This window comes from Mastigoproctus giganteus, chromosome 1 (genome assembly GCF_048544385.1).
Source record: "Mastigoproctus giganteus isolate SK-2022 chromosome 1, ASM4854438v1, whole genome shotgun sequence".
Classification (NCBI taxonomy): domain Eukaryota; kingdom Metazoa; phylum Arthropoda; class Arachnida; order Uropygi; family Thelyphonidae; genus Mastigoproctus; species Mastigoproctus giganteus.
In genome coordinates this window covers 157,693,986-157,709,393 of record NC_143575.1, presented here as the reverse complement: position 1 = coordinate 157,709,393, position 15,408 = coordinate 157,693,986, and the positions used below count along the sequence as shown (strand labels likewise).

Sequence of the window (15,408 nt, the reverse complement as noted above, 5' to 3'; positions counted from 1 at the left end):
AATTTAAGCGATATTTTTCAGGACACAACTGCACCTGTTCCACCTTGGACACATGTTTCTTCCTTCCATGATACACATTTTCTGGAGTGGGGAAAGAATACTGTACCTTCCTTTAATATCAGGCAGTTGCACTTAGCTCACACTACTCTGAACTCCCATGCCTGAAAAGTCTATACTGATGGATCCAAAACAGCCAGTACGGTTAGTGCTGCTGCAGTTTTTCCTTCTCAAACGGTTACTGCCTCACTACCATTAGTCTGCAGCGTCTTTACAGCTGAATTATATGCTATCAAATTAGCACTCAGTAAAATTATTGAACTTTCCATCTCACCTGCCATAATTTACACTGACTCGGTCAGTGCTGTTTCTGCCATAAGGAAGAATTTCTCATCTCATCCTACCTTGAAACACATTCATTCTCAGCTATTTTCCTGCAGTGTGTCCACTCAGTCAATCAGTTCTTGCTGGATCCTTGGCCATTCTGGTATTTCAGGAAATGAAAATGCAGACCTCGCAGCTAATCATCCTCAACCAGCTGTCCCAAAACATCCTCAGGTTCCTGACACTGATTATAAGCCTGTTATTCGCAAAGCAAGTTACCATAACTGGTCACAGATCTGGAAAAGTAACACAACAATAAACTTTACCAGATAAAGCAAGAACCAAAGCTGTGGCTCTCAGGCTTTCGACAAAACAGACGAGAGGAAGTGGTACTGGCAAGACTCAAAATTGGACACACTCATCATACCCATCTGTTCCTGCTACTGGGAGAAGATCCACCCCAGTGTTCATCCTGTGACAGTCACTTACTGTTAGGCATTTCCTCTTTGATTGTCCCTTATATTCAACCATACAGTCAAACACTTTTCAGTCAGTCTCTAGGTTGAACCTCTCACATGATTTAACTCATATCCTGGGAAATGAAGCAAACATAGAAGAACTTGTAATCTATTTAAAATGTATTGGCCTATACAGGAGTATTTAATTTAACATCTACAGTGGTATATTTCGACTAAATAAACTATGAGCAGACACAATTTGGCCTCAGTAGCCCTTGTGTCATTAAGCCAAATAACAACAACAACAACTAGGGTAAACCAAAGAAGGGCCAAATAGCCCTGAAACGATGCCGTCTGGGTGGTGGTATCCACTGAGAATAAGTAACAACAGTCTTCTCCTTTAGTGAAGCATTACTTATTTGAAGTAGTGCAATGTCATGGCAACTCGTTGTGAAGGTATTCACAATATGAGATATAACTTAAATGATGCTGCATTTGTATATTTGCTAATTCAGAGTTTAGCTGCATACTAATATGATGCATTTGCACTAACTTGTACGTTGTCTAAATCTCTTGCAGCCTGAGGCTAAAGCCCTTAAGACATTTCAGTTTCTGTAAACTTCCGCAGCGACAGATGGAAGTTTGTTCCAGTGATTAACCACCCACTGTCTGCATTGCTCACAAAACTTCATATCTGACTGATATGAAGTCTTTTTCATTTTCTACCACCTTAAGTGTAGTACCACACAGTTGGTCTGGGGTTACTTCTACCCATATGCAGTATGTTGCATTTGTCAATGCAATGTACTGCATATTAATTAAACTACACTTGCCACTTCTCAGCCCATCTACCCAAATTTTCTAGATCTTGTTGCAGTAGCACACTGCCATTACTATCATTAACAACCCTGCCAACCATTGTATCATCTACAAACTTCAACACTAAGCTTGATATACCTTCATCAGTATCATTGATAAATATACAAAACAACGGTGGACCCAACACCAAACCCTGTGGGACTCCACTAATAACATTAGTCCAGGAAGAGCAGTGTCCATTGACTACCACTCTCTGTCTTCTCCCACTCAACCACCCTTTTATCCATTGTAGCAACTTACCCTTAATACCATAATTCTTCAATTTGTACAGTAATCTTCCATAACGTTGTCAAAAGCTTTCCTGAAATCCAAGAATATGATATCAAAATTATTATTTAAATTAACATCTAGTTCCTTTGTAACCACATCATAGTATCCAATCAAATTTGTCAGACAAGACTTTCCCTTAACAAACCCATGCTGTGTCTGAATTATTGCTGCATTTCGAGGGTACAGCTCTAAAACGGTTTTCGCAGGCCGGCCGCTAGTTAGTACACCGGACCGGACCGGACCTATTGGTAACTCTCTAGGAGGCTTCCGGATCAGCTAGTGTATAATCTTGCTACCTCTACTCTGCCAGATAGTGACTGGAGGGAGTCCGAGTACTGTGTATGCGGGGAGCATTATCGAGGCCACGTTATGTCAAGGATCTGGGTATATTCTTACCACACGTACGCCATATCCAAAAATTTCATTACTTCATACAGCATGTCCCACCCACTTTTTCTTACTATTGAATACACCATGAATTGTCAAACTAATAGAGCAAGCTTATCTGCGAAAAGATCTAAACCTCCCAAACACTTCCTAATTCATTTCACAAATATATGTGGTCTCAATTCTAATCTCAACGATGTCCATTTCCACTTGCAGTCTGCCAATCCTCATGTACTTTTTCTGACAGAATCTCAGTTATCGGTTGATTCAACTACTGCTCATCTCAGATGCCCAAATTATTCGCTGTATGATTCCTTTCGCCTCAAAGGTACTTGTGCATATGTCCGTTCTTATATTCCCTGTCAGAGACTTGGCAATTTGGAATCTCCTCTCTTTGATCTTCTCTGGCTTAAAATCTCTCTACCTCATTGTGTCAAATTCATCTGTTGTCTCTACCGTTCTCCCAACTCTACTAATCACTTGGAGATCTTTGACTTCCTCTCGTTGCAACTTGACTTTCTCCAGTCCAACTCTCCTAACAGTGAGGTAATTTTCCTTGGTGATTTTAATGTTCACAACCCTAGCTGGCTTCCGTTTTCTAGTCACACCGACCCAGCAGGTCGAGATGCTGAGGCTTTTGCAATTACTAATGACCTAGCACAGATTGTTCATTTACCTACAAGAATACCGGACAATCGTAATCATACAGCCAATACGCTTGATCTTTTTCTCACAAACAACCCTTCTAAGTACACGGTTGAAGTGAGAGCTCCTTTAGGCACTTCAGATCACAACTTGGTGATTGTCTCTTCTCCAATGGAACCTTTATCTCATGGCTATTCCCAACCTCGTGTTGTTTGGCATTACAAGAATGCAAAATGGGATGACCTGCAAGACTTCTTTTCTTCTTTTCCTTTGTCGGATTACTGTTTCAAAACTTCTGATGTCAACGTTTGCTCAGATCGTGTCAGTGAAATTATTCTTGCAGGAATGGAATCCTTTATCCCACACTCCACTTTAAAATCTCGTCCTTTATCTAAACCTTGGTTTTCCAATAAATGTGCTAAGGCTGTCCAAGAGAAGAATGTTGCATATCGTAATTGGCTTGTTTCTAATTCTTCAGTTTCATTTTCTGCCTACAACAAAGCTCACAACAATTGTAAAGCAGTTATTAATCAGTCCAAACTAGAATTTGAACAGGCTAAGAGTAGAAAACTTGCTTCTTGCCCTAATGGTAGCCGAGCATTCTGGTCTCTTGCCAAAGCTATTGGCCGCAACTTTTGCCCATCTCTGCTCCCACCTCTGTCCAAACCAGATGGTTCTGTTGTCACTTCAGCCAAGGATAAAGCTGACCTGCTAGCATCCCATTTTTCTTCCAGCTCATGTATTAATGATCTTGGTAAAACACCTCCCACCACTCCCAACACACTCCATTCAATGCCTCCTGTGGTCTTCCGTCAAAAGGATATCAGAAGGATTTTGATGAATCTCGATGCTAAGAAAGCTCCAGGTCCTGATGGTATGTCTCCACTTGTTCTCAAAACCTGTGCTCCTGAACTTACTCCTATTCTTTGCCGCCTTTTTTCACTTTCTTATTCTAAAGGTGTTTTTCCTTCTGCTTGGAAATTTGCTCATATCCAGCCAGTTCCTAAAAAGGGTGACAAATCCCTCCCATCCAATTATCGTCCCATTGCAATTACTTCTACTCTTTCTAAAGTAATGGAGAAATCAATTAACCGCCAACTCTTAAACTACCTAGAAACCTTCCGTCTGATCAACGATCACCAGTATGGATTCCATCAGTGTCGATCCATTGGTGATATTCTGGCTTATGTTACCCATTTATGGACTAATTCAATGGAAAGGTTCGGTGAAACACAAGTAGTTGCTCTTGACATCTCAAAGGCTTTTGATCGTGTTTGGCATAAAGGTCTTCTAAACAAGCTTCCATCTTATGGTTTGCCATCTGTTTTTAGTAATTGGTTATCCAGTTTTCTCTCTGATCGCTCACTGAGGGTGATGGTTGATGGCTCTCTGTCTTCTAACTTCTCCACTAATGCCGGTGTCCCCCAAGGTTCAGTTCTTTCCCCCACTCTTTTCCTCTTATATATCAATGACCTTCTTCCATTGACTGGAAATCCTATCCATAGTTTTGCCGATGATAGCACATTGCATTCAACTTTCCATTTTGAGAAACTTTGTCCTGCTCAAACAGCTTCAACCTCTCGAAAATCTGCTACCAATTCCTTAAATGCCGATCTTCAGGTAATTCTCCAGTGGGGCAAAGACAACTTAGTTGATTTCAACCCTTCTAAAACTCAGTCTTCTCTTATATCTCGCAAAAAGGATTCTTCTGCTCCTATGCTTATCTTTAGTGACACTCCAATTTCTAGGCAAAAGGATATATCTCTTTTGGGGATTACCCTGACTTCTAATCTCTCTTGGCACAAGCACATTACAAATATTGCTTTCTCTGCATCTAAAAAACTTGGTTTTCTCTTTCGCTCTCAGCGTTACTTTTCTTCCAAACAGCTGCTCACTCTGTATAAATCGCAAATCCGCTCTGCCATGGAATATTGTTCCCACATCTGGGGTGGTGCCCCCAAAACCTCTCTCAGGCTTCTTGATTGCATTCTGAAGAGGGTAGTTAGGTTAATTAATGATTCATCTCTAACAGAGTCTCTCCACTCGCTTTCTCATAGACGTACTGTTTCTGCTGCATGCCTCTTCTACAGATACTTCCATGGGCACTGTTCTTCTGAATTGGCTTCTATAATTCCCGCTCTCTCTTTCAAAACAGTCCAAACACGTGCCGCCACCAGCCAACATCCATTTACTGTCCAACTTCAAACCCACAGAACCAAATTTTCATCTTCCTCATTTATTCATTCAACTGCCGTTTTCTGGAACAACCTTCCTTCATACGTATTTCCTGAAAATTACAATCTACAGAAGTTCAAGTCCAATGTCAAAAAATATCTTCTTTAGTCTTCTCAGTCTCCAACCTAAGCACGGTACTAAGTACTATAGGTTCTAATACCTCTCGTGTTTGGGGTTCACATAGAAAAAAAAAAAAAAAAAAGTCTTGTCTATATGATCCTGCAATGCATTTTTAACCAGTGACTCCATTATTTTCCCCAGAACAGAAGTTAAACTAACTGGTCTGTAATTACTCATATCAACTTTAGATTCCCTTTTGGGAATTGGGGTTACATTTCACATCTCCAGTCCATGGAAACTTCCCTGAGTCCAAGGATTCTCTCATAATTATGGCTAAGGGTTTGCTTAGTTCCTTTGCTGCCTCCTTTAATATAACTGGATTGATCCCATCAATGTAAGATGCCTTACTTATGTTTAACTTTGACAATTTCTCCTCCACTTTGCTCTCAGTTATTACGAAATCATTAAGCAACCTGTTACAGTTTGATAAACTTCTGGAATTTTCCTCCCTTAATAATAACTCCTCATGTGTGTATGAGATGCAAAATACTCACTAGGAACCACTAGGTGGTAGTTCCTTTATCTGCAAATTCTTAATACACGAATAATCTCTGCTAATAATCAGATCAAGACTATTACTCTCCCCGGTTGCCTCTCGAACATGCTGCTGCCGAAAACAATCATCCGATAAATCCACAAAATCTTGCTAGTGTGCGAGTGACCAATCCACAAGTTCCAGTCAATATCTGGGAAGTTAAAATCCCCCATTATAACACATTCTGATTTACTGGCCCACTATTTCTCTGTACAATTGTGTGTTGTACTCAACAGAGTAATTAGACCTATAACACACCCCTACTCTTATTTTTGCTTTCCCTGTGCTTATGTTACACAAAACTGACTCAACATTCACTGTCCATCTATGTCAACTAGATACACTTCCTTAGTATTACCAGATGCTAAAGACCAAAGATCATAAAGTGCGCTTCGTACCATTTAAGGATTTTCTTTTTACAAATTTTGTTATAATGATTATATTTTTTCACAGTGGGATGAATTTTCATTGTACTAAACTGATATTTTTGTTGTAGTGATTTCATTAAGATGAAATAGTTTTCCATAAAGATACACAAGTTGTCAGATGGGAAATGACTTGGTTTTACTGAACATTTCATTACTGGTACTCATTATATTAGAATATTAATATATTACTTACTTATTTAAAATCAACAGCTTCTCACTCCAACTCCAATCCAGTATATAATTTTGATAATCTTTTTTAATAGTAATTATTTTCATACTTAGATTGGTGAAGAATGGCCATCACCTGATGGTGACAAATGCAAAACATTCAAATGTGCAAGTGGTTTGGATGGTGAAGCTTTAAAAATTGAAAGAATAACTTCTTGTAATACAACTTGCCCTCCGGTAAGTATATCCTTTACATTTCTTATCAGATTGTATTAAGTAAAATTTTATAATGAATTGTCGAAGATTTTTTTATAATTGTCAACTTTTCTTGAATAACCTGCCTTATCAAACAGACCAGAATTATTTTGGCCCAATAAGCTTTCAACTTTCTATTATCATGCAGCAATATTTTTACCATGTATAACAAATTAAAAGTAAAAATTTGAAAACTAAAAAACTGCATTATGACGCGATGGGTAGTGTATCATTTGCCATCATACACTAAATGAATTTTTTGAAAATAAAAATTTTAGTGCATTATATTCTTCTTTTTTGCTCTTTTGGAGGGAAGCTCTATTCCCTCCAGTGACAGCAACACAATTAGTATTAGTAGCGGCAAATGAAGCTTCTACAGCATCAGTCTCAGGGAGATGGGTAATATATTGGGTAAAAAGGATAGGTCGAATAGGATCAGGGTGTTTGCCAGGGGCAAAAGTTTATGATGTTGTAGATTTCAGATATCATCTTTTAAGGGCACACATTGGCATTAATGACATTAAGAGTGCCAACGTATAAAACATGTGTTGTACAACAACATTTACTTAACAAGTATAGGTCAATGCTGAAAAAAAAAGTCATGAGTTCGGGTTAAATTTGAAAGTGTCTGCAATTCTGATCATACGCAATAGGAGGGAGTATATGATCACTCAGTTCAGCCCTGGAAGGATTGTGCAAGGCTCATGAGGTAGAATTTTACACTGGTCTGTGCTTGTTACCAGGAGAGACTGCTTCTATAGATATGAGATAAACTTAAATAGAAGGGGTGCAAGAAAATTTGCTGATGCTATCGAGGCAGTGTTAGGTACATTGGAAAACTGCTAGCTTGGGGATAGATACAGGGACTAATAGATTAACTGTAGCCACTAAAAAAAATGAAAGTGATTCTTGCACTGCTTCTATTGGAATGAGCAGCAGACTGCAAAGCAAGGTACTGGGGATTTCAAGGGCTGCTGAAAGTCATCATGGAACAAGTAAATACATGGGTTGTATTGGGGTAACTATGAGTAAGAATAGGTGTATGTATGTATACTTGCATGTACACCAATGCTAGGAGTATAGTAAATAAATTTGATGAATTTGAATTGCTGGTCAAGACATCAAAAGCGGATATTGTTGAGATATCAGAGACTTGGTACCACGTGGATACAAGCAGGGGAGAATTGGAATTTGGGGAGTACAATGTGTACAGAAAGGACAGATGGGATACAAGGGAGGAGGGTTTATGTTGTTAATTAAGAAAAACATAAAATCTAAGAAAGTGTGCATCCAGTTGACATAGATGGACAGTGCAATGTTGAGTCGGTTTGGTGTGACATAAGCACTGGGAAAGCAAAAATGAGAGTAGGAGTGTGTTGTAGGCCTAATGACTCTAATGAGTACAATGCAGAGAAATACAATGGTACCGAAAAATAGAATGGACCAGGAAATCAGAATGGGTTATAATGGGGTATTTTTCCTTCCTAGATATTGACTTGAACTTTTGGATTGGTCACTCGCACACTAGCAAGACTTTTGTGGATTTATTGTATGATTGTTTTCTGCAGCAGCATGTTCTAGAGGCAACCAGGGGGATTAATAATCTTGATCTGGTTATCAGAAGTGATTATTTCTGTATTAAGAATTTGCAGATAAAGGAACCACTAGGTGGCAGTGATCAGAGTGTACTGATGTTGAATTTACTTAAACATATTATTACCATCAGGGATATTGGGAAGGTTTTTTGCTTACGTAAAGGAGACTACAGTGGTTTTAGACAATTTTTAAATTCTGTACAGTGGGACAAACTAATGATGTCACCAACAGCAAATTCTAAGTGGGAAGTATTCAAGGAATTAATCTTGGAAGCTACTAGGCTTTTCATAACGATTAAGAAATATTGTTCAAGGTTTAGGCGTAAATGGATGTCAGATGAACAAATGAGAATCTTGGCAGAGAAAAAAAAGACATGAGATGCATATAAATTATCAGGTGACACAGAAGCCTATGGTAGATACAAGCTAGTCTGTAATCAAGTCACAAAGGAGGTTAGGCAGGCAAAGGCAGATTACAAGAAATATTTGGCAAAGGATGCCAAGAAAAACAGCAAGGACCTTTACTTATATAAACTCTAGAAGGAAGGAGATGAATCATATTGGTTCACTTGACATCGATGATTCAACTATTGATGATCTTACTCAGATAGCTGATAATCTGAATGAGTATTTTGCATCTACATTCACACATGAGGAGTTATTAAGGGAGGAAAATGTCAGAGGTTTATCAAACTGTAACAGGGTGCATAATGATTTTGTAACAACTGAGAGCAAAGTGGAGTAGAAATTGTTGAAGTTAAACATAAGAAAGGCGCCTGACATTGATGTGATCTGTCCAGTTATATTAAAGGAGGCGGCAAAGAAACTAAGCAAACCCTTGTCCATAATTATGAGAGTATCTTTGGACTCAGGGGAAGTCCCATGGACTGTAGATGTGCAAATGTATCCCCAATTCATAACGAGGGATCTAACGTTGATACAAGTAATTACAGACCATTTAATTAACTTCTGTTCTGGGGAAAATAATGGAATCACTGGTTAAAGAAGCATTGCTGGATCTTCTAAACAAGATTGCAGTAATAATTCAGACACAGCATGGGTTTGTTAAGAGAAAGTCTTGTCTGACAAATTTAATTGGATACTATGATGTGGTTACAAAGGAACTGGATGCAAAAATAATTTTGATATCATATTCTTGGATTTCAGGATTTCAGGAAAGCTTGTGTCACTGTTGTGCATGGAAGACTACTGACAAGTTAGAGCAGTATGGTATTAATGGTAAGTTGCTACAATGGATAAAAGGGTGGTTGAGTGGAAGATGACAGAGAGTGATAATCAATGGACACTGCTCATCATGGTCTAATGTTATTAGTGGAGTCCCCAGGGTTCGGTGTTGGGCCCACTGTTGTTTTATATATTTATCAATGATATTGATGGAGGTATATCAGGCTTAATGTACTTCTTATGTTCTTAATGTACAACGACAGGTGGAACAAACTTCCATTTTTTTTTTAGCCTGATGCTACATAAGCTTATACACTTGCAGTCTTGCATCACATGCTGCCATTACTATTACTATTACTAAAACAAAAAATAAAAATATAAAACAACTTTCCTGAATAATCTGTCTACCCCCTCAAAAAATTTGTTTAGTTCTTGAATTTATTCAAACTACCCTCTGCCTTGAAGACAAATTTACACACATCCATTCTGCTACTATACTTCCTCAATTTGAATTTGTCTCCTCATGTGTATACTCTGAGCAAGAGGAAGCATTCCATTTTCATTGAACTTACTCAATCCAATCAGAACTTTATACACCTCTATCATATCTCCTTTTAGATGTCTAGTTTCCGAATACTGCAATTTAGGCTTGCAGGTAAACTTACTTTAGATTCAATATCACTATCCATGCAGTAATATAAAATTACCATCATTGTTTTTAATTGAATAACATCACCAAGAAATAGAATCAAGTATTCAATAATAACTCAACGCTTTTTACATCTATTTTGGGACTTATTGGACCCTTCTCAAATTTGATGGTCTCAATTAACAACTTTGTGCCAAATCATTGAAGATATGTATATTGAGTCTAAACTAGCAGGCAAACAGTTTATAGAAGAAAAGTTTCCGATTAAAAATGTAAAGCAAGTTATATCAATATTCAACCTCTATTTTTGAACAGCATTGGCCCATTTTAGCAGTTAATTAACGGCACCATGTTATATTTAAATTATATATTGCCATCTTGGGGAAGCTTCGTTCCCTTCAGTGTTCAGAAATGACATTGTCATCCACAATTAGACCTAAAATTACTAATATTGCCAGTAAAAATTATAACAACCAAATAAACTTTACAAAAATTGTAGATCTCTTAAAGTACCATTTATAACTAACACAATATGCCACCAGTCTGGAATCTCATGCACCTGAGATTCCCACGTGTATCCAGGAGCATCACGGGAACTTATTCTTCTTAAATACACGCATTCACTCTCATTCTACCATTGCCAACTGAAGACGTGTAAAACAAAAACCACTTGTTATGGCTATTGGCCTTCTGTTTTCAACCATGTAACTTCAATTGTTCCAATTTCAACGTTGACAACCAAGGACGAAGACGTGCACTTCTACTTCCTTGCGCATATTTTAATCCTGTTTTTAAATCTTAACTTATTCACGCTAACTTCAATTTAAAATTACCATCCATTTTATTCTAACATCAATGCAGATCATAAAAAGGTGAGTACCATAATAAATTAAATTAAGCTACACTATTATATTGTGCCAAATAAACTTTATTAAAATAAATATACAGAAATAGGTTAAAAATAAAATAAATTCAAAATAATATTTAAAAAATAAGAAAAGTATACTATGAGTGCTAAAAATATACAAAATCAATTAAACTCAATAAAACAGAGGTAAGGAACTTTCTAGGCAGAGTTTCTCTTTATCAGCTTATGAATAACAATAATTATTATTATTATTACGAATGGCACAGTATATAAATAGCAAAGCTGTCAAGTTACAGGGAATTCTGGGATTATTTACAAGGTGTGGCTCTTAAATAACAACACAAGAATGCTGCAATAAAATAAATATAATGAAATATTTCATGCTTTACAAGTTATCCCCTTCAAAATAATTTCCTTGAGTATGCACCTGCTCTTCCATACATTTCTTCCAAGCACAGAAAAATTTCTGGAAATCATCTTTTGTAATCCCTTTTAACACTTCAGTCATTTTTTTTCTGAATGTCTTCAATGATCTGAAAATCGTTGTCTTAAATTATACACTTTTCAGTTTAGGAAATAGAAAAAAAAAAGTCATAAGGGGCTAGGTCTGGCAAGCAGGACTCATTTTTCACTCACACACTTTCTTTGGCCAGAAACTGACAAACAGAGAGTGCATTGTGTGTTTAAGCATTGTCTTGATAAAGTATCCAACCATTCCTTCAAATTTTTTCACGCAGCCTTGTCAGAACTATAATGTAGTATGCTTCATTGACACTCTGATGAATATTGATGAAAACAAGAAGCATGGTTTTCATTTTTGATTTTGACATTCTTGCTTTTTTTTTTTTTTTTTTTTTTTTTTGTTTTGAGGATTGTTTTGTCTTCTATTGCATTGACTGTTTTTTAATTTCTGTCAAACTAGATCAGCCAACTTTCATTGCAAGAAATTACAGTACACAAAGTCTGAATCTTCAATTGTTTTCAGAACATCTTCACTAACTTGGGGTTTTCTCATTCTTTGATCTTCATTTTTTGGTCACATTTGCACAAATTTTTCTCATGCCTATATTTTCAGTTAAAATTTGTCTGTTTCTTTGTACATATTGAGTTCTTATGCAACCATTCTAATGCTTAAACAATGATCACTTCAAACTGCTGTCCTTACGTAGTCCACATTTTCCTCAATTTTCAGGGATTGAACAGCCAGTTAGAAGGTAGGGTTGAATGTGAAAGTGTCTGCAATTCTGCCCAGACATGATAGGAGGGAGTATATGATGAGAGCCTTGTTGATCAATTCGGCCGTGAAAAAATTTGCAATGCTCCAGGGGTAGAATTTTTTTCAGCCTGGTCTGTGCTTGCTGACAGGAGTGACTGCTTCTACAGGGATGGGGTACACTTAAATAGAAAGGGTGCAAGAATATTTGATGATGCTATCAAAGCAGCGTTAGGTGGGTCGGAAAACTGTTAGCATGGGGGAATATACAGACTAAAAGGTTAACAGTGGCTGCAGGCAGAGGCAAAAGTGATTCTTGCACTAATTCTATTAGAGTGAATACCAGCCTGGAAAGCAAGGTAATGGAGATTTCCAGGACTGCTGGAAGTCATAGTGGAACAAGTAAATACATGAGATGTGTTAGAGTGGCTAGGAGTAGGAACAGGTGCATGTATACTTGCATGTACACCAATGCTAAGAGTATAGTAAATAAAATTAATGAATTTGAAATGCTCATCAAGATATCAAAGGCAGATATTGTTGGGATATCAGTGACATTGTGTCACACAGATATAAGCAGTGCAGAATTGGAATTTGGGGAGTACAATGTGTACAGAAAGGACAGATAGACAGGGTAGAAAAGGAGGAGCGGTTATGCTGTTAGTAAAGAAACACAAAATCTAAGGAAGTGCATCCAGTTGACATGGGTGGACAATGCAGTGTTGAGTCTGTTTGGTGTGAAATAAGCACTGGGAAAGGAGAAATGAGAGTAGGTGTGTTTTATAGGCCTGATGAATCTGATGAGTACAATGAGTAACTGTGCAGAGAAATAGTGGGCCAGTAAATCAGATTGTCATAATTATAATGGGAGATTTTAACTTTCCAGATATTGACTGGAACTTGTAGGTTGGTCACTCGCAGGCCAGCAAGAATTTTGTGGATTTATTGGATGACTGTTTTCTACAGCAACATGTTTGAGAGGCAACCAGAGGGTGTAATACTCTTGATCTGATTATCAGCAGTGATTATTCATGCATTAAGAATTTGCAAATAAAGGAACCACTGGGTGACAGTGATCACAATGTACTGATGTGGGAATTACTTAAAGTTGTAACTACCATCAAGGCTAAAGGGTATTTGATAATGTTACCAATGTTGAATTCTAAATAGGACACCTTCAGGGACTTAATTTTGTAGACTACCAGGCTTTTCATTCCAACTAAGAAATATTGTTCAAGGTTTAGGCCTAAATGGATGTCATTTGAATTAATGAGGCTCGTGGCAGAGAAAAAGAATGTATGTGATGCATATCTGTATCAGGTGACACAGAAGCCTATGCCAGGTATAAACTAGTCTGTAATCCAGTCACAAAGGAGGTTAGACAGGTGAAGGCAGATTATGAGAAATCTTTGGCAAAGAATGCAAAGAAAAACAGCAAAGAGTTCTTTATTTATGTAAACTCTAGAAGGAAAAGGATGAATCATATTGGACCACTTAATATAGATGGGCTGACTATTGATGATCATGCTCAGGTAGCTGATAAACTGAATGAGTATTTTGCATCTACATTCACACGTTAGGAGTTATTCAATGAGGGGAGTGCCAGAAGATTATCAAATGCTAACAGGGAGCTAAGTGATTTTGTAAAACCTGAGAGCAAAGCAGAGGAGAAATTGTTGAAGTTAAACATAAGGAAGGCACCTGAGGTGGACAGGTTCTATCCAGTTATATTAAAGGAGGCAGCAAAGGAAGTAAGCAGACCTTTAGCCCTAATTATAAGAGCTTCATTGGACTCAGAGAAGGTCCCCATGGGGACCTTCTCTGAGTCCAATGAAGAAACAGAGAGGTATTAGAACCTATAGTACTTAATACCGTGCTTGGGTTGGAAGCTAAGAAGATGAAAGAAGATATTTGTTGACAATGGACTTGAACTTCTGTAGACTATAATTTTCAGAAAATACGTATGAAGGAAGGTTGTTCCAGAAAATGGCAGTTGAATGAATAAACGAGGAAGATGAAAAGTTGGTTCTGTAAATTTGAAGTTGGACAGTAAATGGATGTTGGCTGGTAGCGACACATGTTCAAACTGTTTTGAATGAGAGAGCAGGAATTATAGAAGCCAATTCAGAAGAACAGTGACCATGGAAGTATCTGTAGAAAAGGCATGCAGTAGAAACAGTACGTTGATGAGACAGCGAGTGGAGAAACTCTGTTGGAGATGAATCTTTAATTAACCTTACTGCCCTCTTCTGAATGGAATCAAGAAGCCGGAGAGACATTTTGGGGGCACCACCCCAGAGTGGGAACAATATTCCATGGTAGGGTGGATTTACGATTTGTAAAGAGTGAACAGCTGTTTTGAAGAAAAGTAACGGAGAGAGCGAAAGATAAAACCAAGTTTTTTAGATGTAGAGGAAGCAATATTTGTAATGTGCTTGTGCCAAGAGAGACTAGAAGTCAGAGATATATCATTTTTCCTAAAAATCGGAGTGTCACCAAAGATAAGCATAGGAGCAGAAGAATCCTTTTTGCGAGGTATAAGACAAGACTGAGTTTTAGAAGGATTGAAATCAACTAAGTTGTCTTTCCCCACTGGAGAATTACCTGGAGATTGGCATTTAAAAAATTGATAGCAGATTTTCGAGAAGTTCCAGCTGATTGAGCAGGACAAGGTTTCTCAAAATTGGAAGTGGATTGCAATGTGCTATCATCAGCAAAACTATGGATAGGATTTCCAGTCAATGGAAGAAGGTGATTAATATACAAGAGGAAAAGAGTGAGGGAAAGAATTGAACCTTGGGGACACTGGCATTAGTGGAGAAGTTAGAAGACAGAGAGCCATCTACCATCACCCTCAGTGAGCGATCAGAGAGAAAACTGGATAACCAATTACTAAAAACAATTGGCAAACTATAAGATGGAAGCTTGTTTAGAAGACCTTTATGCCAAATATGATCAAAAGCCGTTGAGATATCAAGAGGAACTCCTTGTGTTTCACCAAACATTTCCATTGAATTAGTCCATAAATGGGTAACACAAGACAGAATATCACCAGTGATTCGACACTGATGGAATCCATACTGGCGATCGTTGATCGGACGGAAAGTTTCTAGGTTGCTTAAGAGTTGGCGGTTAATTTCAATTGCAATTACTTCTCCATTACTTTAGAAAGAGTAGAAGTAATTGCAATTGGATGG

At 37.7% G+C, this 15,408-nt stretch overlaps 1 protein-coding gene across 2 annotated transcripts in view; it reads left to right on the top strand.

Moving 5' to 3' along the window:
- Positions 1 to 15,408, top strand: part of LOC150091211 (hemocytin-like) — a 1,750,539-nt gene that overhangs the window by 1,619,103 nt on the left and 116,028 nt on the right. For both annotated transcript variants that reach the window (XM_090374755.1, XM_090374750.1), the window contains one exon: positions 6,561 to 6,683. In XM_090374755.1, coding sequence (XP_090230881.1) covers positions 6,561 to 6,683 — 123 coding nt within the window. The remainder of the gene's footprint in view (positions 1 to 6,560; positions 6,684 to 15,408) is intronic.